Source organism: Hydra viridissima, unplaced genomic scaffold (genome assembly GCF_058129835.1).
Source record: "Hydra viridissima isolate aposymbiotic clone 2 unplaced genomic scaffold, HvirCarnegie_v1 scaffold_11, whole genome shotgun sequence".
NCBI lineage: Eukaryota > Metazoa > Cnidaria > Hydrozoa > Anthoathecata > Hydridae > Hydra > Hydra viridissima.
In genome coordinates, this window is record NW_028324310.1 from 9,865,906 (window position 1) to 9,889,354 (window position 23,449).

Here is a 23,449-nt window from a genome sequence, read left to right on the forward strand (position 1 = left end):
AAGCAATTTTTTGATGAACGCCATACCCGAATTCTACCATCAGATCTTTTTACATTAAATTTAGACTCATCTGTCCATAAGACTTTATTCCAGAATGAGTCTGGCATATCAATGTACGTTTTAGCTTAGTTTAATCGAAGCTTACAATTTTTATCACTAACACAAGGAACCTTTCTTGGAACGCGACTCACTATTCCTTGTCTTTTAAGACTTCGAATGACTGTTTTTGGACTAATTTTAACCCCCAAATCGTTTTCTATTTTGCAAGCTAAAGTTTTGGCACTTACAAAGCGATTTTTCTTGATTGTGGAAGCTAAGCTTTGTTCAGCACGCTTATTCAGTTTTTTTGGATGACCACTTCGGGGCAAATCAGCTAATTTTCCTGTTTTTTTGAACTTGTTAATAATTGAAGAAACTGTGGATTTTTTAGAATCAACAATTTTTGCAATACAATTTAACGATTTTCCTTCATTCCAATGCTTAATTATTAGCTTACGAATTTCTACAGTGGTCTTAACCCGTTTCGAGCTCATTTTACTTTTTTTTAACCAAAAAATTAATTTAAAACAATTGAAAATAATCTTAAAGTGTTTATAGTTTACTTTATTTTCAAAAATGTATAATAAATATTAGTGTACGCCAAGTGTACGATAACTTTTGTCATCATCTTTAATGTACTTTTTTCAAATTTTGAGCCTAATTTTAATGTTATTTCAATATAAATTCCAAAAAATTCATAAATTAACAAAATAAATACTATTAAAAAAAAAAATTATAAATAATTTTCATTAAATATAGCAGAAAAATTGTGTCTATAATGAATATTTTTTTTTTTCTTAGCGTACGATAACTTTTGTCACACAGTGTATATCTACATAGCTCCCCTTAGTTCTCTTGGTATTAAAGAGATATATTACGTAACTTTTTTAAAACACAATAGGAACATTATAAAAAACATACGGGCAGTTATAAAAGAGTTGATGAATCTAAAGCTAAATAAAACTTACCAACCAACTGCCATACTCATCAAAGAGAAATGCGAAACTAATCTAAATCTCCTATCATTTTAATGATTCCTTAGCTTTTTCTTCAAAATTCACAATTGCTTTAAAATTAACCCACAAAATTCCAAAATCTCGTTAAGCTTTCAAAACCATATGACTCTTTTCAGTGGCGTACCAACATGTTTAGGGGCCTAGGGCGGCACTTGGTAAATGGGGCCTATATATATATATATATATATATATACATATATATATATATATATATATATATATATATATATATATATATATATATATATATATATATATATATATATATATATATATATATATATTAGGGATATGACAATTTTTAAAGACCCTATTCCCATGTTATTTTTTGTGGAGTTTTAATGCAAAGTTCAAGAAAAATCCAATGGCAAGTGTCAACATTAAAAAAATATCACCCCCTTATTCAAATTTATAAAAATATATACAATTATATATTGTACAAAATGGTTTTTTTTAATCAGAAATACAAACATACAGGTTTTAGTGTTCATTTGTCAAAAGAAATTTAATGTTAATTTTTTCAATGCTTTTGCACAATGGAAGTAAATCCTGCAGAACTTTAATTGTACGTTCAGCACAAATGTTTGACTTTTGAGTTGGGATTGGAGTCGGCTCAACCGACCGAAAATTCCTTTAAGGCTTTATTGCTTTTGAGTGATTTTTGAAAACGGCTGCCAAATTATTGTAGTTATCCTGATTATAAACCTGACCAGAAAACCAGATATCACTCCATGTGCCACTAATAAAGTCACATGATGACTAACCTTCGGCTGACTGTTGAAATTCTGGAAGTAAAATATAAGCTAGCAAAGCATAGATTGCTCGGCTATTCCATTTTGCATTGCTTATATTTGACAAAGTTCTGAAATTTACTTTAGGGAAGCATCCTGTTTTCTTAAACTGTCTGTAACAAGTGATCAAGTGATGAAGGAAAGCCATATTATCTCTCCAAACAATTTCTTCTTCTTTCTTCAGAGCATCTTCAGAATTGTCAAAAGATGCTTTCAGTTGCTGGTACTCTTCTGTTATTCTGCTAATGAACCAATAATTGAATTTAGGCGAGGTTGTTGCTGCTTCAAAATAATCATTCATCACATGTTTTTGTAATGTATCAAGAACATGATGCTGGCATCCAATATAAAGAGGTTTGTCTAATCCAAGCTTAACAAAATACTTCTCTAGTAGTGTGAGTGCCCCAACAGATTTTCCTGTATTTGCAGAGGTTGTATCAGAAATTATTAACTTAATTGCGGGCCATAGCTTATATTCATCAAGCACAGTTTTTATTCCATTGAATATTGTTTCACCTTTTCCATTGATCAGTGCAAGAACTGCTAGTTTAACTTCTCTATTTTCATTTTTTAGAACTACAACCTGGTACTCTGTATTCCTTATGTGCTTCCCATCAAAGTGCAAGCTCCAGTTTTCGTTTCTTAGAGTTTCAATAAAATGTTCTTTTAATTTTTCTCCTGCTTTCATTGTAGCTTTGTAAATACCACTTTGAGTTGGAGTCGGAATAGAAATTCCATCTCTTGCAAGAGTTTTGCAGACTGGTGTGCCTTTCTTGAACTCAGTTTTGCTTTTGTCATCAAATTTATTGCATAATCAGTTTTTTGTCTTTTACATGTTGTTGGAGCCTCTGAATCTTGAGAACCACCTTCAGAATCTTGTTTTTCTTCTTCAGTGCTAAAATGTTCTACACCTTCACTGCTTAAATCATCCTTAGTATCTTGACTGACTCTTTGCTGTTCTTCATCTTCACTGCTGAAATCATCCTTACTATCTTGACTGACTTTTTGCTTAATCAACTTTAGTTTTCTAGGATGAACTCCTTGTGTATCTTCAATTGTGGTGCAGTAGCCAGCTCTACCATTTGTTGACATCTGAAGATTATGGAAGGCTTCATCTTCCTGGCACAACCATTCTCCATTTCCATCAGTTACGTTGAACAAGTTGGTAAAGTCTTGCGTTCCTGGTTTTCTGCTTTCTTTTTCATACTTGTTTAGTACATTCTCAATTTTTCTTTCCACTGTAGATTTGCTTTTTTGAATTGGAAGATTCAGTTTTTTCCATAAGATTTTTACTTCTTTGACCACTATCACAACTCTCTCCTGTCTACTTTTCACATTTGCAGTTAAGCACTTAAATCTGTCCAGGATATGCTGCTCTGTTGGCATTTTGTTCATTTGATCAAGACTGTCAACAATCTTTGCATACTTTCTTGAATTCTTGGCTGTTTCAAACCTCACCAAATTTGATTCCCATAGTTTCTTATTCAAATCTGAAGGAAGACTATTTTTAGAGATCTTGACTATAGTCTTGTCGAATTATAACTTGAGTGTAAATTTAATTATCTACAAATAAATAAATCTTATGAGTTTAGGTTATCAAAAGAAATTTATAAAATATCAAAAGTCAGGTGATGATAACAAATATAATATATAATATGAAAGATTATGTAATAAGAATGTATACATTTAGCAAAATCACACCAGCAATAAACTGAAGCTGTGATACCTTAAACTGTACTGTATCTAACAATAGATACACTATGAGTCGTAAAAAAACATGCCACTGAACTTATTGCAATAACTTTGCTCATTGTGAACCGATTTTAAAAATTTATTCAGCGATTATTCACAAATAAATTATCTACTAAACGACATCAAAATTACCACCAAAGTGCCATTGCTCACTATGCACGTGCACTCCAAACTTCATCAACACAAAATTGTCTTATTTCTTTACCAAAAAGTGAAGTTACTGAAATGCAAATGTTAAGCTAAAACCATCCAAAAGTTTAAATACTTTTAGTTGTTTACTAAAAATGGTGTCTTCTTCAAGTAGAGAACAAGAACAATACTTGACTAATATAAAATATTACTTTTTAAATTCTTTTTTATTGTCTCAACCTAGAATTTTTAAACTAATTTTAACTTCTATATAAGAAATCAGACAATTTTCTGTTGTTGAAGTTTGGAGTGTTCGTGTACAGTCAGTCTTTAGAATTGGGTCGCCATCAGACGAATGTTTTTCTGCAATTCAATTCTTAACAAAACCTAAAACTTTGTTAGGCATCAGACCAAATTTCACAAAGTCATGGTAGAAAGTTCAGTGGCATGTTTTTTTATGACTCATAGTGTAGATGGGAGAAAACAGTTTTTAGCTTAGGGAGGGGGGGGACGAACTTTTTTAAGATTTAACACTTTCAAATGGTATTTCCAGTTTTAAAATGTAATTTCTCCACTCATAGTGGCATGGGAAACCAAAAATTGCCAAAAAAAATTTTTAGTCATATCTCTAATATATATATATATATATATATATATATATATATATATATATATATATATATATATATATATATATATATATATATATATATATATATATATATAGTAAGCATGGGAATTTCGGCCTTCGAAATCGACGAAATTAAACGAAACGAAATTCGTGTTTCAATTTCGGATCGAAATTGAGAACGAAATTTCGATTTTTTGGATTGTTTAATTTCGCGAAATAATTTCGTATAATTTCGGGTCATTGAAAGTAACGAAATTGACACAAAATTAAACATAAGTTTTAGTTTCGTAATTTCGAAATTCGTGAATTTGTAATGTTTAAAAATTTCGGTTTTTCGAAATTCGCGAAATTGTACTTTACCCACATTTTCGGATTGACGGTATTCGAAATCGAAATCACCGAAATTAGAAAGAACTCAGCATATTGAAGTAAAATTCGACAATTTTGATCTAATTTCGTTGATTTCGATATAATTTTGGAAGGTCGAAATTATTTCGTTAGTTCAGTTAATTTTGTTAATTTCGCGAAATCTCCTTAAAACCCAAAATTTTCCCCTACAAGATACAAAATTATTAAAAGAAGTAATAGTTTCGTTTATTTTGTTTTAATTTCGTTTATTTCGTTCTAATTTCGTATATTTCGATTTAATTTTGTTATTTTCCCCATTTTCACCTTAATTTATTATAAAATGAAATAAAATGAAATGAAATGAAATTAAATAAATTGTAATTTACTATTTCTTTTGCAGTAGAAACATTTAAATCAAATCAAATTTAAATCAAATCATCATCATCAATAAAATCATCATCATCTAAAGCATCAAGGATGCTCCTTTTCCCTTCATCTTTACTTGTGTCAAATGTTTTAGATCTGTTCATTTTTTTTTTATCAATGGTCTTTCTTTTTGATGAAGTGGATTTCTGCAAAATAGATTGAGATTGAGAACATTCAGGTTGAGATTGAGACTCAGCAGATTGATTTGGAGTGTCTGGGTCATCTGGGTCATCCACTAATTCTGCTGATGCACTGTAGTCTGGATTGTGTCTCTTTTTTTTCTTCATGACTACAGACAAAGCCCTTTTTTTAGGAGGGCTCATAGTAACACTTGCATTTGGTGAATTTGGTGGTGCTTGTCTTTTGTTATTTTGATTTCTCTGTTCTTCTTGAGAGGCAGGTATTTCCTCCACACATTTAAGATCCCATTCATTAGTGTTTGCATCAACCCTGTGATAATTTTCATTAATAAATAACAGTTTGCTGGTAGTTTCTGGGTCTAGGTTGTGTCTTGTGTCTGTAACAATTTTGCCACCAGTTGAAAACATTCTTTCTGAGGTGGTTGAGGTGGCTGGAATGCATAGCCAATGCCTTGCCAATTTTGCAAGCTTTGGTAGAAGGTCTGCTTTATTTTTCCACCACATCAAAGGATCAACCTTATGATCACAATCTCTAGGCAATAATTCAAACATTTCAAATTCGTGCTGCAAAGGTGGTTTACCGCTTAGCCCTTTTGACTTTGATGTTGTTGGGTTTTGACTTTTTTGGAAGTTCTTTAGAGCGCTACCAAGGAAATTATCGTCTTGTGAATCATCCAGCTCCAAGTCTGTAGCACTTGCACTCATTTCTTCAAGAGATTTATCTCTCTGTTCCTTCCATTCACGAGTAGAGGGATGACCTTTTACGAAATAAGACTGCCAGTAATCTTTGTAATTTTGACCAGTACCTTCAAAGTTATTTGTTGTTTTATTCCAGACTTTTCTTTCCACTTCAAGATGGTGTTCTCTGAACAGTGGGTGAAGCAGTGAACAAATGGCATAGGCTAGGTTGTCAGCTCCATAATTGCTCACTCTTTGAAGTAGGTGTCCTTTAAAACTTTCAAGAAACACAGCCAGGGGGACATACCTTTGTATGCCAACAATTTCTTCTAGCACAGCATCAATGTTGTCTTTGAGTGCTGTTAACAAAAAAATCACTTGATGCAAAGTTGGTTTCTCATCAGCTGATAACATTTCTGAACTAGTTTTTACCTTCATGAGGAACTTAGTCAATTTATGTAGCACATCAAATTCATCTTCTGTGGGTATGAAGGTGGTGAAATGACCTTCTGCAAAGGTACCCAATGACCTCTTTGCATGTAGCAGGCCATCTTTCATCTGTTTAATTGAGTCCAACATCATGCAATTTGAGTTCCACCTGGTTTCACATGATTGGATGATCTTTCTTACTTTAACATTTTTTTCAATACAGTACTTGACAATTTCTTCGTGATCCTTAAAGCTCTGATGTGTTTTCCTTGCTAGTTCCTTACATTTTTGAATGGCAGCATCAATTGCTGGAAATGCTTTGCAAGCATGTTTGAGACATGTGTTGAGGATGTGGGCAAGGCAAATAAAATGTTCATGCACTTTGTCACTTTCTTGTGTCATGGCAGATTTCATGGTGTTGGCTGCATCTGTCACCACTTGTCTGATCAGGTTTTGTCCATTCAATGCTGGGAATTGTTCAATCATGCTGTCAAATGCATCTGAAATGTTTGCTGCAGTTTTCTTGTCTGTGAAATTTTCAATAGCCAAAGCAATTTTTTTCAATTCAAACTCCTCTGTTGTATAGTGTACACTAAGGGAGACAAATGGGTCTCCATTTTGGGCGGTCCAGCCATCAGTAGTGAAACAAACCATCTGAATATTTTTTAGGTCATATTTAAGCTCTTCATTGACATTTTTCAGTAAGTTCTCATAAACATTATTAAGCTTTGATTCTGCAAATGTTTTTCTTATTTTGATGTGATATTTGGGCAAAAATTGTTGACAAAAGTTCTTAAAAGCAGGCTTCTCAACCACATTAAATGACAAATTTAAAGATGCTAGCAAAATCACAAGTTGGGAGTCAAACATTAACTGCTGCTTGCTCTGCATATAATACTTGATGCTCCTTGTGTAGTCCTCCAAAGTGCCTTGAGACTGACTTCTTTTAACTACACCTTTTTGAGACTGAGTATTCTTTTCAGCAGCTTCCTCCTCCTGCCTTACTCTCTTTCTTTCATCTTCTTTCTTAATCAAATCATATTCTTTGCAGTAAGCCAAATACTGGGTGTGTTCATGACAAGTTCTGTAAAAAAAAAAAAAATATTAATGAAATTGAAACGAAATAAACGAAATTATATCGAAATACACGAAACTCAGACGAAATAAACGAAATTAGATCGAAATTTAATAAAATTAAAAAATAACCTAATTAGTTTAAAAATTAGTTTTAAATTACATTAAAGTTACTAAAGTTACTAAAAAATTAATTACATAAATGCCTACTTAAAATTATATAACAATTATTTTAAAAAAATGTCATAAATGCCTACTTAAAATTACAATAAATTTATTTATTTTAAAAAAATTAAATAAATGCCTACCTCAAGTGTGTAATTAATCCAGAAGTTGCTCCATCATTCCTTTTTATGGTCTTCTTACAAGTATTGCAAGAAGCAAGTTTAGTTGGCTTTGCATGTTTGTTGGTTTTAGGTGCTGGAGCAGTTTCCTCAGACTGAGTGAAATAATTCCAAATTGGATTGGTTGAAGCTCTTGGCATGTTGAATAAGTGATCTGTGAAAGGAAAAAAAAATTAGTAAATTAAATCAAAAAACAAAGGAAACTAGAACTTGTTTAATTAAATTATTTAAATAAATATATCGAAATTGAATCGAAATAAATGAAATTGTGACGAAGTATACAAAACGCAGACGAAATCAACGAAATTAGTTCGAATTTACTATTTAATTTATCTAATACAATTACCTCTTATTATTTAATATTTATTAATTAAACAAGTTCTAGGTTCTAACAATAACTGTCTTAACTTAAAAAATTTAAAGTCAAGTAATAATGTTTTAAGGTCTAGGACCAATTACTAGATGCCAATATAAAGTTGAAAATTAAACTATAACGTGACATAGTTAAAGTCAGCAACTGTGTCACATTATAAAGTATATCCAACTTTATCTAGCTATCTTTTAATTGGACATTGACCTGTTTAATTAATTAATATAACATAACATAAAAGTACTTATTACTTGTACATAGGTTTTATTAAATTAAAATATAAATATAAATAGTAAATTCGAACTAATTTCGTTGATTTCGTCTACGTTTTGTATATTTCGTCATAATTTCGTATATTTCGATTCAATTTCGATAGATGGCGTTGCATCTTGCAAAATAGTAAATAGTAATACCTACTATTATGTTATATAAATTAATTAAACAACTCAAAGTTTTTAACAATAACTATCTTAACTTAAATATATAATCTCCCTAAATAATTTAATAAAGTCAATGTCCAATTAAAAGATAGCTAGATAAAGTTGGATATACTTACTACTATATTACTAGTGTTATATACTGTATGCCTTATAATAATTGAGTAGAAATTAAAATAAAATAAATCAAAAAACAAAGGAAATTGTCCTACCTGAAGAAATAGTGTAGAAATGGTATTGCAGTTTTTTCCGTCATCCGGCTACTTGCCTTACTGACGTCTCCGTTAATAATTCGTCACACAAATACAATTATATGCCTAACTATTACCGGAGTTAGAGAAAAAATAAAATAAAATATAGTGAAATAATAATGAGAAAATAATAAAATAAAATAATAATAATTCGGTAAACAACAGAACTCCGTCATAAAAATTTCAGAGGGGTTGATCACCACAGAGAGAACCTCTCAAAGTTCTCCAAATTTTTTATATATCGAAATTTTTAATGCTTCATTTTGGGAGAGCGCTCATTCTGAATGAATAATTCATTGAGAATAAGCGCCTTTTATGGAGTTTTTGCTCGCTGTTGGTATCTCCTCCTCTGATTAAAAAAATTGTTGTTATTATAATATATACGTTAATAAAGATAAAAATAGAGAATATTTAGAGACTGTCGAATAATATTTAGCGTTTTTGTTTTCATGTCTTTTTATTACGAGGTATTGTATCTTTTAGTGTCCTTTTTTGATGGTGTCGGTGGAGGTCCAGATCTTTTATTTGAAAATTTTTCATTGTTTTCTATCGCCTTTTGTTGTATTTCTTTCTGTTGTTTCTCTTTTTTAATTTCTGTTCTTGATTTTACTGTCGTGAAGTCTATTTCTCTTTCTCTTTCATCTCTGTCGCATCTCTCGTTTACTTTTTGTACATATAAATTGAAATTTTCTCTGGTTAGTTTTCTAAGTTCTGCATTGAGTTCTTCTTCGGGAATCGATGTAAACGTTTTAGAAACTAGTTCATCTATTATTTCATCTGCGGTAGGCTTTGTTTTCGTGGTAGTTTCTTCGGTGTTCTTTGGTGAACTCGTTGCTCTATATTTTGATTCTAATGTAGAGTCGTTTAGAGTTTCTGTTTTTGTAGGTTCTTTGATTTTCATATTTTTCTCAGGATGGTCGGGTTCATCTATCTCTGTATCTATGCTTTCATTCATCTGGGGTTCATTTTTCTTCATCGAGATGCATCTGATGTTTGGGGGATGTGAGTTCTTGCACACTCCGCAGAGGAAAGATTTCCCAGCAAAGTGCAACGCGATACGTACACCCCCAATTTCAATGAAATGTGGTAATTCTTCTAATGTAACACTAAGTCTAACTCGAAATAATCTCCTACCGTCTCTTAGGCTCTTATCGAATTCATATGTAGTGTGTGTTATGTTGTAGAATTCTTCTACGAAAGGGTCGAGTGCTTCGAGTATCTCCTTATCGTAAAACAAGGGGTCACACTTTATTGTTATTAAAAATCCTATATCGGTTCTTTTTCTCTTTGCTATGCTCTTGTTGCATTTACTTATTTTGATATCGGATTTTATAAAAGCATCAGCGTCATTAGTGTTGTGAAATTCGATGATCCATTGACCTCGATTTTTGTAAGTGAGGCTCGAAACCTTCCCTCTACCAACGATTCGATGTATTTCGTCATTTATTTCTTTCGCTCGACTTTCGCGATATTTACGATTTAGCGATTCTGATGGATCCATATAAATATTAATATCCACGACTCTTTCCATTCGCGAGGCATAATGCTTTTTAGTTGATTCAGCGTATGCAGCCATTAATGAAATATTATCTTAATACACAGTGACTAAATTGTAGTATGTGTTTTTTCCGTAGTGTAGAAAGTAGTGTAGAAATAAATCCAAAAAGTAGCACTGTAGCAGTAGTAGCACAGAGAAACTAGTACTAGTAGTTTTGGTTAACAAAATGATAATGAGTTTTAAGTTAAAATTGTCAATATTTATATTCAAATCGAATTTAATACAAAACCAGCGAAATTAAATCAAAATTATCGAAATTAATAAGAAACCAGCAAGATTAAAACGAACCTATCGAAATTAAAAAAAAAGAGGCGAAATTAATACTCCCACTGGTTGAAATTTAATGAAAAATTTAATCTACCAAAAGTAATAAAATTAATTTCGACGTTTTATTAATTATTGCACGAAATCAACAAAATTATTTCGAAAGTATCAAAATAAAATCAAAATTGACGAGATAAGACGAAATAGGCGAATTAGTTCCAAATTTGACGAAATTTAGGCGAAAATTCGGTATGTTTCAAATTTCGATTTTTGTTTTTTTCTAAATTCACGAAATTGCGAAATTCGATTTACCTGCCAGTCTCGTTCTTTCGAAATTCGCGAAATTTATTTTTCTGATAAATTCGAAATTTCGTCTTTCGAAAATTCAATATAAATTTCGATACGAAATTTATTTGGACCCAAAACTTGTGGAAAAATTTCGACTCGAAATTAGTTTCGATCCAATTTTGAATACATTTCGGACCGAAATTTAGATCGAAACATCCGAAATTACGAAATCATCGAATTTCGAACTTCGAAATTCCCATGCTTAATATATAGACTACATTAATGAATGTATGTAAAACACATTATCTTTCTCCACTTTCTTGAAAACGTTTATAATAAACAAAAACTACCAAATACCATCTTTATAATTATCTATCAGTTTATGTTTATATATATATCCATTAACGCCATTTTATCACTTATAGAATTTCATTTATGTACACAAATTACTAAAACATTAGTTTTTGATTATTTATTTTAAATGATAATATAATCATGTAAAATGTACAGTAAAAAAAAACAGATTTACAGCAAAGAGTTACCTCTAGAAACACAGTAAAATGCTTTCTTGCGAGCCTTGAGTTCTGCAAATCGTTTGATTAACTCATCAAAATTTACATGTATGCAATTTCGTTTTCTACTGATGTTATGGCCAAGCTCGTCAAAGAGACTGGCTCATTGTAGAGCGGAGATGTTAATTAATTTCAATTTTGAAAAACTCCTCTCACAAGAAGCCACGGACACACATATAGTTAGAAACAGTTTAAGAGCTTCAGTCACGTTTGGCAACGATTCACGAAAGTCCATTTCAATGATAAACTGAAGCATTTTCAAGGATGTCCATGCAGCTGCAATGTCTAATTTGATGCCAGAAGCCTTCAGATGTCTTCTTAGCCTCTTTACTTCAGGCAGCATTTCTTCCTCCTCTACATCATTGAAAGTTTCTGAAAACTGATGGGCATAGGTTACAATTTCTTCATCAGTTGCCTTCAAAAGATTACCTGTGTGTACAACAGAAAACTTTTCATACACAATGTTCATCGAGGTCAAACGTTTTTCTAATTCTACATGAAAATGGTCAATGCACTCGAACATAGCACGCTTCAATTCTTCCTGTGGAGTTAAACCTGCATCTTTAGCAGTTTCTCATGGCATCATCTTTTTCACTCGCTTGCGTTTTCTGCTTTCAATATCAATGCCCATTTCAGCACAAGTCTGGGTCGCATGTTCTACAGCATTATGGACCAGAACCTCTCGACTCTCTACTAAAAAGGTCTTCAAGCTTTTCAGCTTCACAACACACTTTTCCAAGCTAATACCTTCGATTTGAAGATATTTTTGGACATGATTCACCTCAAGTAGAATGTGGTACCACAAATGCAAGAAGCAAAGGAAATTGAAATTACAAATTTTTGTCATCAACACCTCCGCTGCTCCTCTCGTATCTAGGTTTTCAGAAGCATCACAAAGCTTTTCCACAGCCTTAACCAACTTTTCGAAATGTTTGAAGATTGGTTTCACGGCATCATGATGAGCACTCCACCTGGTATCATTAAGTCTCTTCACTGTCACTCCAACGGTTTCTTTTAGGACCTCCCATCTATGTGTTGAACATGAAAAAAACGTGTACACACTTTCCAAAGTTCCAAAAAATGTGACACAAACAGAAACACTACCAAAAGCATGTACGCCACATAAATTAAGCGAATGGTAAGCACAAGGCACAAATATTGCTTTTGGATTAAATTCTTTAATTCTGGTTTGTACTCCTGTATGAATGCCAGAGATTGTCGTGGCATTATCGTATCCTTGGCTTCGACAAAGCTTTAAATCCAAGCCGTCTTTTTCAAGAGATTGAACAACTTCCTGTGCTATAGAGTCTGCCTTTTTCCCACTTAGAGGAATAAAACCTAGAAATGAATCTTTCACTTCCACGTTCCTGTTGTTAATTTTCACATACCTTATGACCTGACTCATTTGTTCAGTGTGGGATATATCTGGTGTGCTGTCAAACAATATGCCATAGAATTTAGCTTTCTTGATTTTACAAATTAATTCTTGTTTTACAGCATCGTCTAAAAGAGATATAAACTCATTTTGCACTGCAGGCGATAAATAAGAAACTGGAATCAATCTTGATTACAATGATAGCTGAAGCCGTATGCTGTGCTTCTTTAAAATTGGGTCATAGTTTGAAAGGAGGCTGACAAATTCCAAGAAATTACCACGGTTTTCAGACGCAAAGTCTTCCCTGTGGCCTTGAAAAGGCAAATTCTGCTTTGCCAAAAAAAGTATTATATCTAAGAGACGATGCAAAATGTCTCTCCATTTCTTCTTCTCTTTTTCCATTACGTCTTGGTGAGCAGCGTCGATGGTTTTGTTTTGGAGAAGCCTTGCTTCAAGTATTTTCCATTTTTCTAAATTGTTAATATGCAATTCAGAGTTTTCGTGATCTGATACTTTAGGATTCAATTTCCACCAACTACCGAATCCTGTGATGAAACTTGATTTGGTCGTTGGATTATCGTTCTTATCAAACAACTTGCAACAAAAGCAAAACAGTGATTTTTTTTCATGAGAATAGACCATCCATTTCCTCAAAATCTGTTCTCCACTTGGAAGCTTTTTGTAAAACCAGCTTTTTGTCAGCTGCTTAGTTTGACCCTTTGAATTTTCTCCTGGTTTATGAACTGGATCAAATGGTCCCTCCAAGTTCTGGTAAATTTTACTGCCTTGTTTTATAACATCGGTTCTGAGATAATCTGGCATTGGAGTGGGCCAGTTTCCAACACCATAATTTAATGTCTTCTTCTTCTTGCCTTTTGTATTGTTCTTCTCCTTTTTCTTGTTCTTCATTGGTTGTTTGTTCATTCCGTTGGCCATAGCTTGTACTTGGGCCTTCTAAAGATTCAGGGCCCTCCTCTGGCCCTGCTTCATTGTTTGTCTGAGATAGTGCCCTTTTATTAAATTTAAGTATTGAACCCGACAACCGTTGTAGTTCTTGTTCTTTGGCTTTTTGTTTTTTCTCTTTTTCCCATCCACTGGGATAGTTTCGTTTCATGTTATCAACAGGTTTCTTGACTCTGAAAACAATTGTTCTATTTTACACAATAAAGTATTTAGAAAATAAAACAAACCTTCGCGTTACGGGGTTTGAAAACGAAACAAACCTAATAAATAAACACTGTAAGACAAAACTGTCAAGTTTTGAATTACATTTTTCGGCTATTTTCTTAGAAAAATTTCAGTATAAGTAACAGTATAACTAATGATGTTTTCACTTCGCTTGTTAGTAGATATCTATTTAAAGTGAAATGTGCGCACATGAAAATATAAAATTTCTGGTTTTAAAATTCCATTGTTCTATCGTTGTAGGTTTTCAAAGGCCTATTGTTCTATTTACGCATCAGAGCTTCGCATGTCTCCACGAATAAAGTTAGGTAATTCTTAAGGTGTGTTTAATAACGTTTTTAATTGGAATTATTTTTTGTCATTATTCGTGGTTTTATTTTAGAGACAGGTTGGCAGAGATTGGCTGTCTCCACGGGAGTTGTTTATTCTAGAATTTTCTTAAGGGAATTGTCTGATTGCCTATTATTGCTAATGCTTTAACGAGTATTCTTAGAGCAGCTGTTCAAAGGGGAATTTAGATGTTCTCATTGTATATTAATCTGCCTCTAATTTAGTTAGTTGTGTGTTTTCTGTTTTGACGTATATTATAATTAATATATTATTTATTATGATAATTATATTTGTTACATTTACAACTATTATTGTGTTTATTGTATTTATTATATTCATTATATTAACTATATTAACTATATTTGTTATATTAATTATATTAATTATATTTATTATATTCATTATATTTATTATATTTTTTATATTTATTATATTTATTATATCTTTTATATTTATTATATTTATTATATCTTTTGTATTTATTAAATCTTTTATATTTATTATATTTATTGTATTTGTTATATTTATTATAATAATGATATTTGTTTTAAATATTATTTTTATTAATGTTCACAAATAAGCAGGATATTAATTGGATTTATGAACCACAAGAATAATATGGGGGATTTAAAAAAAAAAACGACTTTAACTTTAATGTTTTCGGAATCTGGGGCCCCCAAGATGAATGTTATCATGGTCTTGGGCTTAACTTTGTCCATTCCACCTATGGTAATAGCTCCTTCCATATGGGAAATTCGCTAGGACGAGCAAATAATATCAAAACAAAATGTTTTCGTACTACTGATAAAAATTATTGTTTACCAAAATAGGCTAGGCCTACTCACTTTAAAGGTCAAAATTAGTTATTAAAAACCAAGTAATTAAATTGACTATACGGATAGTGTTTAATGCCCCTTATGCGGCTTCAACATAAAACGACGTGTGATATTAAATTATTACCTGATAACTAAAATCTTCTCACGCAGCCTTGTTAGGCCTATATGCAGGAATAAAATTATAGCTTACCATGTAACTTGGTGATGACGAACTGAAGACGTGATTTGCTCTCGAATTATTGAGGTACTGAATGATAGAGTATGTTAATCACATTAAAGAAACAACATAAACATCCGTCAGTCTGCCTGAACCATCATGAACCATAGACTCGTAGGTAGGGCGGGCGGGCGAATCTATTTATTAGTACTCGCGGGTGTGGGGGAGGAAGTTTCGCGACGGGCCTCCAAAACAGTCACGATGATTGTTATCGGCCAAGATGTCATTTCAATTTCTTACATCTTGGTTTGTTTGCTGTGGATGTTTATTATCTTGGCAAGCAGATGCAATCATGTTTCAGGTTCATTTTCGTTGTAAACAATTATGATTACAGCACAAAAATGTTGACTATTACAAAATGCGGCTGAAGTAAAAAAAAAAAAAAAATTGTATCAACATTTGGGGGCCTACTCCCAGACGGGGCCTGGGGCGAACCGCTCCCCGTACGACCCACCTTCGGTACGCCATTGGCAAACTGCCCTTCCTTTTGCTTCATATTCATGAACAACTTCTATGTATTGATACAATGCTTCATCAGCTGTTTGGCAACTTTTTACTTGTCCACTATATATATATATATATATATATATATATATATATATATATATATATATATATATATATATATATAATTTATATATATATATATATATATATATGTATATCTCTCTCTCTCTCTCTCTCTCTCTCTCTCTCTCTCTATATATATATATATATATATATATATATATATATATATATATATATATATATATATATATATATATATATATATATATATATATGAAGACCACACTGGAAAAACGATCAAGCTACATTTTTATTGTTTTGAGTAAATTAGATTTTAAACTTCAAAACACCATAGCTCACTTATTTGTAAAGCTTTTTTAATTTTCTCTTTTTTATTATTTACTTGAGCAAGTTCTCTAATAAAAACAAAAGTTTTACTGTCAACATTACTTAGCAATGATGTTGTTGTTATTGTTTTACCGATGGCATACCCTTTTAGTGCTTGATCGTTTTTCCGTTTTATACTTTTTTTTTTTTACAAAAAATGTTTGTATAATAGTAAATTACAATTTTAACTGGCGCAGTGTAGAGTGTATGTATCGTTTTGTCTTGAAGAATAACCAATGCAATAAATTAAGGAAAACTTAAACTTTATTAACTAGAAATAAGATGCGTTCTAGTAATGATGATCAGGATTAATTAAAAAAAAAGGTGATTATTTTTAATCATCAGTGTCTGAGCTGCTTCCTGCAGAACCGTCAGTGATTTCTGTAACTAAGGTTGAAAGGTTGTTAAAGAATGCATGGTTTTCAGGTCAACAAAAGCGCTTGTGAACTTGTAGATCTTTATACTTTTCTTTGCTGACCGCAAGACCAGTAGGGTAGAGCTGCATCAGCATTGGAGGATTTCTAAGAACTGATCCCTTCTTCTGGGGTTTTGCTATTGCAACGGTTTCCATTGAGCCATTCCAATTATTTCTATATGACACCAATTTGGGATGCTGAATCTCAAATAGGATTTCCTGCACTGGCCTTGTGGGAAAGGGACATGTTGCTTTAAAGTTTAATTTCATGCGGTCAGTGAAGCTCAAAAAGTGGTTGCGAGAAAAACGAATAACATTGTATGGTGTTGGTTTAATTCTAGCTTCTTCTAGGTCTCTACACCAGTCTTCTGGCAACTCCACATTAGCCTTTTGGTTTACCAGGTCCATGTCTCTGTCACACTCCATGTAAGAGTGTCCTCTGATAGGGAAAGTCAGCTTGACAGTCTTGAAGCGCTTGTAGGTGTGGATCATTGTGTGGAAGAAACGAATGATGGTGAAGTTTTTGTTCTGTACAGCACATCCATCACAAAAAGCCCCCAGGTCAGTGACATTACTCGAAAGATGATTTGTAAAAAAATGATACAACATTGACGCAACGTCATCTGCACCCTTCTTTCCCTTGGTCTCGTCGTAGGTATATATGTATACATCATTTGTGGATAGCACGTAAATGTTGAAAGATACAAAAGTTGGCGACGGTAGTATACTTCATTACACGTCTTGTTTGGTATAGGTAAGTTTTTTTGATAATCAAATGAAATTGTCTCAATTTCTTCAGTTGCTGGAGCACGTCTGTGCCTCCGACTTCTTTGTGTAAAATGTATCAGCTTTGCGTTTGTAAAGTTCATTTTGTTTGGTCAGTTTTTCTTTTTCCACACGTAGAACATCTACGTCTCCTTCATTCTTTGAGATGCATTTTTCCACATACTCTATTTTTAAAACTAACTCGTCACAAGTCGCACAAGTGTCTTTCCTTGGGTATCCAAACCCTATATTGAAGTCCTTAACGAGAACTCTGCGATAAGTTTCGTAAGTTATCTCTATGTCAGGGTGTGTTTCTCGAAAGAGGGCGCGCATTTTGCTGACGTTAAGCTCTGCTGAAAGATACAGGTTTCTAGTTTTGCCAAGCGCATAGTGAGAATGTCTTCTACGAAGCTTGATATGTGTGCGCGAGTAGCTGCTGTCACATGGTCAGGAAGCTTTTTGGCCTATTCTTATGTCGTCCTCTGATATCTTTAGGAGGACACCCTATTGTAAAAAAAAATATCAGTAAGTGTGAGTAATAGAGGCGGATTAGTTGATTGAGGGAGGGTGTGTGGTGTTGGTGGTAAGTGTTGCACATTTTTGTATAATTGTTGTCCTGTAGTTACTAAACAAACAAATTTCTCGAGCATAAAAGTTTTTTCGTCACAAATCAAAATTTGAATTTTTTCCTTTGTTAACAAAAGAACCTCTTCCTCTGCCCTTCCCGTTTAATTAAAGTTAGTCCACACTTACTCAAAAAAAAATGATAACATTATTAATCCTCCTAGTTGCAGTGCTAATAATAGTTAAAAATTAGTGAATATCTTTCCATAAATAGTCGGCTGTTATGATTACACAGTTAGTCTAAGTTAGTAATGCTAAATTAAAATTATTATTGAAATTGAACTGTTTTATAGTATGGTTATTAGTTTATTAATTTAACTGTTATAAGTCGGCATTGCTCTATCTGTTTAGTATAGGTTTCTAGACTGTGTGAAAAAAGGGTGCGATACGCAAACATCAACTCGAAAAAGAGGTTCCACTGGATGTTTAGCAATGGTAACGAAAAAAATATGGTCAACTGGTATTACTACAGTCTACAGCTAATCTAAGTGATAACAATTTATGATATTTCTGTATTACAAAATTATACGTGACTACATCTAGTAACATGAACTAATTGTGATTGCTCAATAATATTTTAATCTAGCAGTACCAGATCTTGTCATGATTAACTGTGAAATACAGAAATAGCAATGCGTTTTCAATAATTTTTAATTATGATAATATAAATTATTATAATAATTATCACAATTATACATTTTTTAACAGGCATACTTTGAGTAATAATTATATATTGCTACTTACCTGGGGCCAATTCTATAAACATAAAAAACGAAGTTTTTTTCCGTAAAACACGAAGTTTATACCGTAAAAAGCGAAGAAAAAAAAAGTCCATTGCTATAAACATTCAAAAAATTCCGCTTTTAAGATAAAAACTTTGCTATTAAATCCAATGCTATAAACGAACCAGGGAATCGCCTTTTCAGATAAAAAAATGCGTTTTTTCGAAAAAAAACTTCAGATAGATTTTTGATCTCAATTTTAGATATTTTCTTCGTGATTTTTAGCGGCCATTGTTGGAACAACGTTAGCGCTTAAAAATCATTAAACATTCTTTGTTTGTGTTTTTATGTAGATATTTTATAGATTATACTGAAAAGGATTTTGGTAACTCCATAATAAACTAATTACTTAAAATCTGCATTTAATTGATTATGCAGTTCCTTGTTATGTTTCGTTAACAATGCATGGATGAATTTAACATTCCATGCTTATTTATGTAGGTTCTCGATAGTTATTTTGGTTAAACAAATTTTTCATAGTGTTTGGCTAAAGAAAAGTATAAATAGTCGACAAATATGCTATATAATACACAAATACACAACAAAATAAAATATGCCATAATACGCAAATACACAACAAAATAAAATGCTGTCTAAATAACTTAAAATGTTACTAGCAATAAAGATCAAATAAAAACAAAGAGGTTCTTCTGGGGAAGCTTAGTATGTTTTAATTAGCAAACTATTTTAATAAAAATATGTATAATTACATGTATATATATATATATATATATATATATATATATATATATATATATATATATATATATATATATATATATATATATATATATATATATATATTAGGGGTGTTCAAAAAAAAAAAATTTCGAAAACACGAATACACAACAAGCTAAATTTGGGGCAAATGTAAAAAAAATACGATTACAAAAAAAAAAAGTCAAAAATATTGAGATTTACCTTGTGCTCAAGCGTCAAAACCCCCCTAAAAATGCCCCAAATAGTACCCTCGTAGCAAGGCTTTGAGCACAAGGTAAATCTTAATATTTTTAATTTTTTTTTTTTTTAATGTGCTCATAATAATCTATACTTTTTTTTAAAATTGATGTGTATCCGTGATTTTTCTTAAAAGTTATTTAAATTTAAAACGATTTTATGCAAAAAAACGAAAATATGCGCATTTAACAAAAAAGAATGCGCAATAATTCGTACTTATTTTATTTGTTTATATTCACAGTGTTTGGTTTTCATTTTATTTGTATTAAGCTTTTTAGAAAAACGTTTTTTTTATAGGTTGATTGAATGATACAAACTTAAATTACGTGCAACTTGTATCTTTAAAAAATATTTTTTTAATATAAATACAAAAGTTCAAGCTATCTTCTGAATTTTGGAGCGTAAGCTAAGTAATCCCTTTGCGATTCTTTTCTTGCTTATAACTTTGTTATTTTGTTTCTTGGTTAATAAAGATTCACTGCCTGATGCCTTAAAAATTGAGCGAGTTTTGTCCACAGCAATAAGCCTATTTTGTTTTTCTTCCTCGTCTCTGTAGCGGTGAACAAATTGTTGCATCATTCCAATTGCCCTTTCAGCGTGGTCGTTTACACAAACAATACTTTTTGCAAAATTTAAAAATAATTTATATGTTGATTGCGTGTGCCAATACTGAGGTGGCAAGGTCAGCCAATCATCAACTCGTTGATCTTTTATTCCGATCATATCAAACATTAACCAAGAGAACTCATCAACCAAAGAAGCTAAGCTAGGAATTTGCTGATGAATGTTAAGTTCAATTTTCAACAATTTTTCTATATCTTTTTTTTGCTTATTTTCAGTTTTAAAGTAACATGACTTAGGTTTTGGAAATGATAATATTGCAGCAGCAATTTTTTTCTTTTCTTCGAGTGCAACACCATCATCCAGCAAGGCTAAAGGAATCAGAGTTGAGTCAAGATACCATGTATGTTTAAATAAAGAATTCAACACAGCATCAACAGCAAATGGTTCTGCACATACTGCTTTATACTGATGCATTTGATGAATAGCAGTTACATCCATAAAAGGAGCTTTGATTGTATCATTTGATTGCAGGTACCACTTTGCATAAAAACAAGCTATAAATTCAGTTATTACCTTAATATGTTCTCTATTTTTTTGAATAAAATCAATTTGAGTTGAAAGAATTTGCATTTTTAAATAATATATAGATTTCCCAAGAAATCTTGCATGATGAACCGCTCCAGTTTTTCGAATTTTAATGATAGAAGGAGAAAGATAGCTGACCACTAGCTCTGCAAGTTCTTTTCTATCTTCCCGTACAATATTATTTCTCAATAAGTAAGATCTACAATACTCAAGAGATTCTGTAGCAGCTTTTTCAACAACGGTTCCTTTAATTTCTTCCCAACCAAATTTTACTAACATAGATGGGTTGTACTCAAAATTAGGCTGCTCAAACAAGTTTTTGAAATGTTTAAACAAAGGGTTATCGGGGGCCGTAGTTTTTTCATTTGTTATAGCCTCACAAAAGTGTGTGATTCTCAACTCAGAAACATGATGTCTGCAAGCTAAAAGAATTAGATACTTATTTAACTCAGTAGATATTCTTATTAAAGATCCTTTATGTATTCCTGTATTGCTTGATGTGGTATCAAAACAAAGTAATCCAATCTTTGATTCGAGATTGTACTCTTTTAAGACTTTCATTACACCATTGTACTGATCTTCTCCAGATGAAGAGGGTAATGGCGTAACTCCGAGAAGATGGGAGTCATTATCAATAGTTGCCAGAACCGCAAGTCTATCATGCTTTAATTTTTTTCCATTATTAATTTCAAAAAGTGTCTTTCCGTCAAAATGTATAATGCATGGGTAGGGAGAAGCTCGGATGCTAAGTTCGACATCTTCTTTAGCAATAACTGCCATTTCATGAGCTGTTTGTTTCATCTTTCTAGATGCTGTTGACCTGCTGCAATTTACATTTGTAAGATCAACCCCAGAACTATCAAGGATTGCAGCAGTAACTTTTGTCAAAACGTTTGGAGAAATATCAGTAATTGTGGCAATAAGAGCAACATTACCAGAAATAATATCTTTTGGGATCTCAGCTTTTATAAGACTACTTGACTCTATAGAACGCCGATATCCTGGTTCAAAATCGGAATCAAAAGATGAATCTTCGCTGGTGTCCGTACCAAATTCTAACTCTGAACTTACTTCTACTGATTTAGCAGCATTTTTTATAGATGGATTTCTCTTTCTTGTATTCTCCGAAATCTAAACAGCATACATTATAAAATAAAAATTAATGTACCCAAAATAAAAACCAATGAAAAATTGGAGAAGAGTGAGCAATGATATAAGAGTTTTTAAATTCAGAAAAAAGGTTTATAATATGGATTTATATTATAATATATAATACCTTCTCGCTATATTTTTTGTCTTCAGGCCCTAGAAATAACTTTCTGTTGTGTTCTTGATCGTATAAAAAATCTAGGTCCTCTTTCCTATCTAGGTCTGATCTATTCTTGTCCTTCTTTATCCAGTTTTGTAAGTCAGCTATTCCTGCCCAAAAGATTTTTCCCAGCTCTTTTCTAAAGTCTTGTTGCTTTTTTAATTCTAAAGGCGACCTCCTGTGCATGTTTTTTTTCAAATTCAAATATTTTTTGTTCAACTTATTCAGCTTTTGTATCAAGTTATTATCTGATTGAAGAGGGAATCCAGCTTTAAGCCAGGGACCCTTGATTTTGCTTAGAATACACCTACAATGCAGTTCAACACATCTCTCGTATTTTCTGTCTTTTTTTACCGAGCATGCAATTATCATTGACTTTTTTGAGGTTTTAGAAAGCGTCGACTTATTAAAAGCTATGTGTTGTAAAATATCTAATCCAGTTGGCAGTTGATCAACTAAAGTTAATAACAAAAATATTCAGGTTGAGTTTGCTCTTGTACAACGTGAAATCTTATGGTCATAAGATTTCACATTATTAACTATAGTCTTATATCCTAAACTAGATATTTAAAATTAAAAAAAGCTCAAAACAAATTCGTTACTTGGTATTGCTGGTTTCACTTTCTCAATAATAAAATGTTTGTTTCTTTTCATTTTTATATTTCGCTTTTCATTGCCACTTTTTAATAGTTTCTTACTTTTATTTGCACTTGAAACTTTCATTTTTTGTGACTCTCCTTTGTTTTCTATTAAATTGTCCATTATAATTTTTAAAACTATTTTAAAAGAAATGACGTTCACTAATTTCAAAATATGAGATGAAACTATAATGTTTACTGCAGAATTTCGCAATATACATTAACGTTAATTTACAATTGTCAGTTTTTTCTTTTTACAAGTTTTAGACAGGTAATATAATTGTTTATTAAGTGAGAACAAAAGAAAAATGCAAACAAAGTACACAAATCAAATAACAAAAGAAACATTAATGATTAAAAAACCAAACAATGTGAATATAAACAAATAAAATAAGTACGAATTATTGCGCATTCTTTTTTGTTAAATGCGCAT

The 23,449-nt window shown here is 31.7% G+C and overlaps 4 protein-coding genes across 8 annotated transcripts in view; all 4 read right to left on the reverse strand.

Moving 5' to 3' along the window:
• The window catches only part of LOC145191419 (phosphatidylinositol 3,4,5-trisphosphate 5-phosphatase 2A-like), a 401,680-nt gene extending 391,193 nt beyond the window's left edge, over positions 1–10,487 (reverse strand). For all 5 annotated transcript variants that reach the window (XR_016445129.1, XR_016445128.1, XM_090067227.1 and 2 more), the window contains exon 1: positions 10,446–10,487. The gene's annotated coding sequence lies outside the window, so the exon portion shown is untranslated. The remainder of the gene's footprint in view (positions 1–10,445) is intronic.
• On the reverse strand, positions 126–533 carry LOC149882093 (uncharacterized). Its single transcript, XM_090065887.1, has one exon. The coding sequence runs from the start codon at positions 531–533 to the stop codon at positions 126–128; it is 408 nt and encodes a 135-aa protein (XP_089922013.1).
• A 1,624-nt stretch (positions 10,488–12,111) lies between the features above and the next one.
• On the reverse strand, positions 12,112–13,848 carry LOC149882094 (zinc finger MYM-type protein 1-like). Its single transcript, XM_090065888.1, has 2 exons — positions 13,191–13,848; positions 12,112–13,088 (listed from the first exon to the last, which is right to left on the reverse strand). Exons 1-2 carry the CDS (start codon positions 13,846–13,848, stop codon positions 12,112–12,114), a joined length of 1,635 nt encoding a protein of 544 aa, XP_089922014.1.
• A 6,447-nt stretch (positions 13,849–20,295) lies between these two features.
• LOC149882095 (uncharacterized) lies at positions 20,296–23,419 on the reverse strand. The gene is made up of 3 exons (XM_090067652.1): positions 22,981–23,419; positions 22,346–22,833; positions 20,296–22,200 (listed from the first exon to the last, which is right to left on the reverse strand). Exons 1-3 carry the CDS (start codon positions 23,138–23,140, stop codon positions 20,296–20,298), a joined length of 2,553 nt encoding a protein of 850 aa, XP_089923778.1. The 5' UTR covers positions 23,141–23,419.
• Between the last annotated feature and the right edge of the window lie 30 nt (positions 23,420–23,449).

Excerpts from the sequence above, each read along its gene's own strand:
- LOC149882095 (XM_090067652.1), bottom strand. The coding sequence starts at position 23,140 with ATGGACAATTTAATAGAAAACAAAGGAGAGTCACAAAAAATGAAAGTT. Across the intron at positions 22,834-22,980 it reads AGTGAAACCAGCAATACCAA|TTGATCAACTGCCAACTGGA; the intron begins GTAACGAATTTG and ends TATTAACTTTAG. Across the intron at positions 22,201-22,345 it reads ACAAAAAATATAGCGAGAAG|ATTTCGGAGAATACAAGAAA; the intron begins GTATTATATATT and ends TATGCTGTTTAG.
- LOC149882093 (XM_090065887.1), bottom strand. The coding sequence starts at position 533 with ATGAGCTCGAAACGGGTTAAGACCACTGTAGAAATTCGTAAGCTAATA.
- LOC149882094 (XM_090065888.1), bottom strand. The coding sequence starts at position 13,848 with ATGGCCAACGGAATGAACAAACAACCAATGAAGAACAAGAAAAAGGAG. Across the intron at positions 13,089-13,190 it reads CTTTGCGTCTGAAAACCGTG|TTTCTTATTTATCGCCTGCA; the intron begins GTAATTTCTTGG and ends GATTGATTCCAG.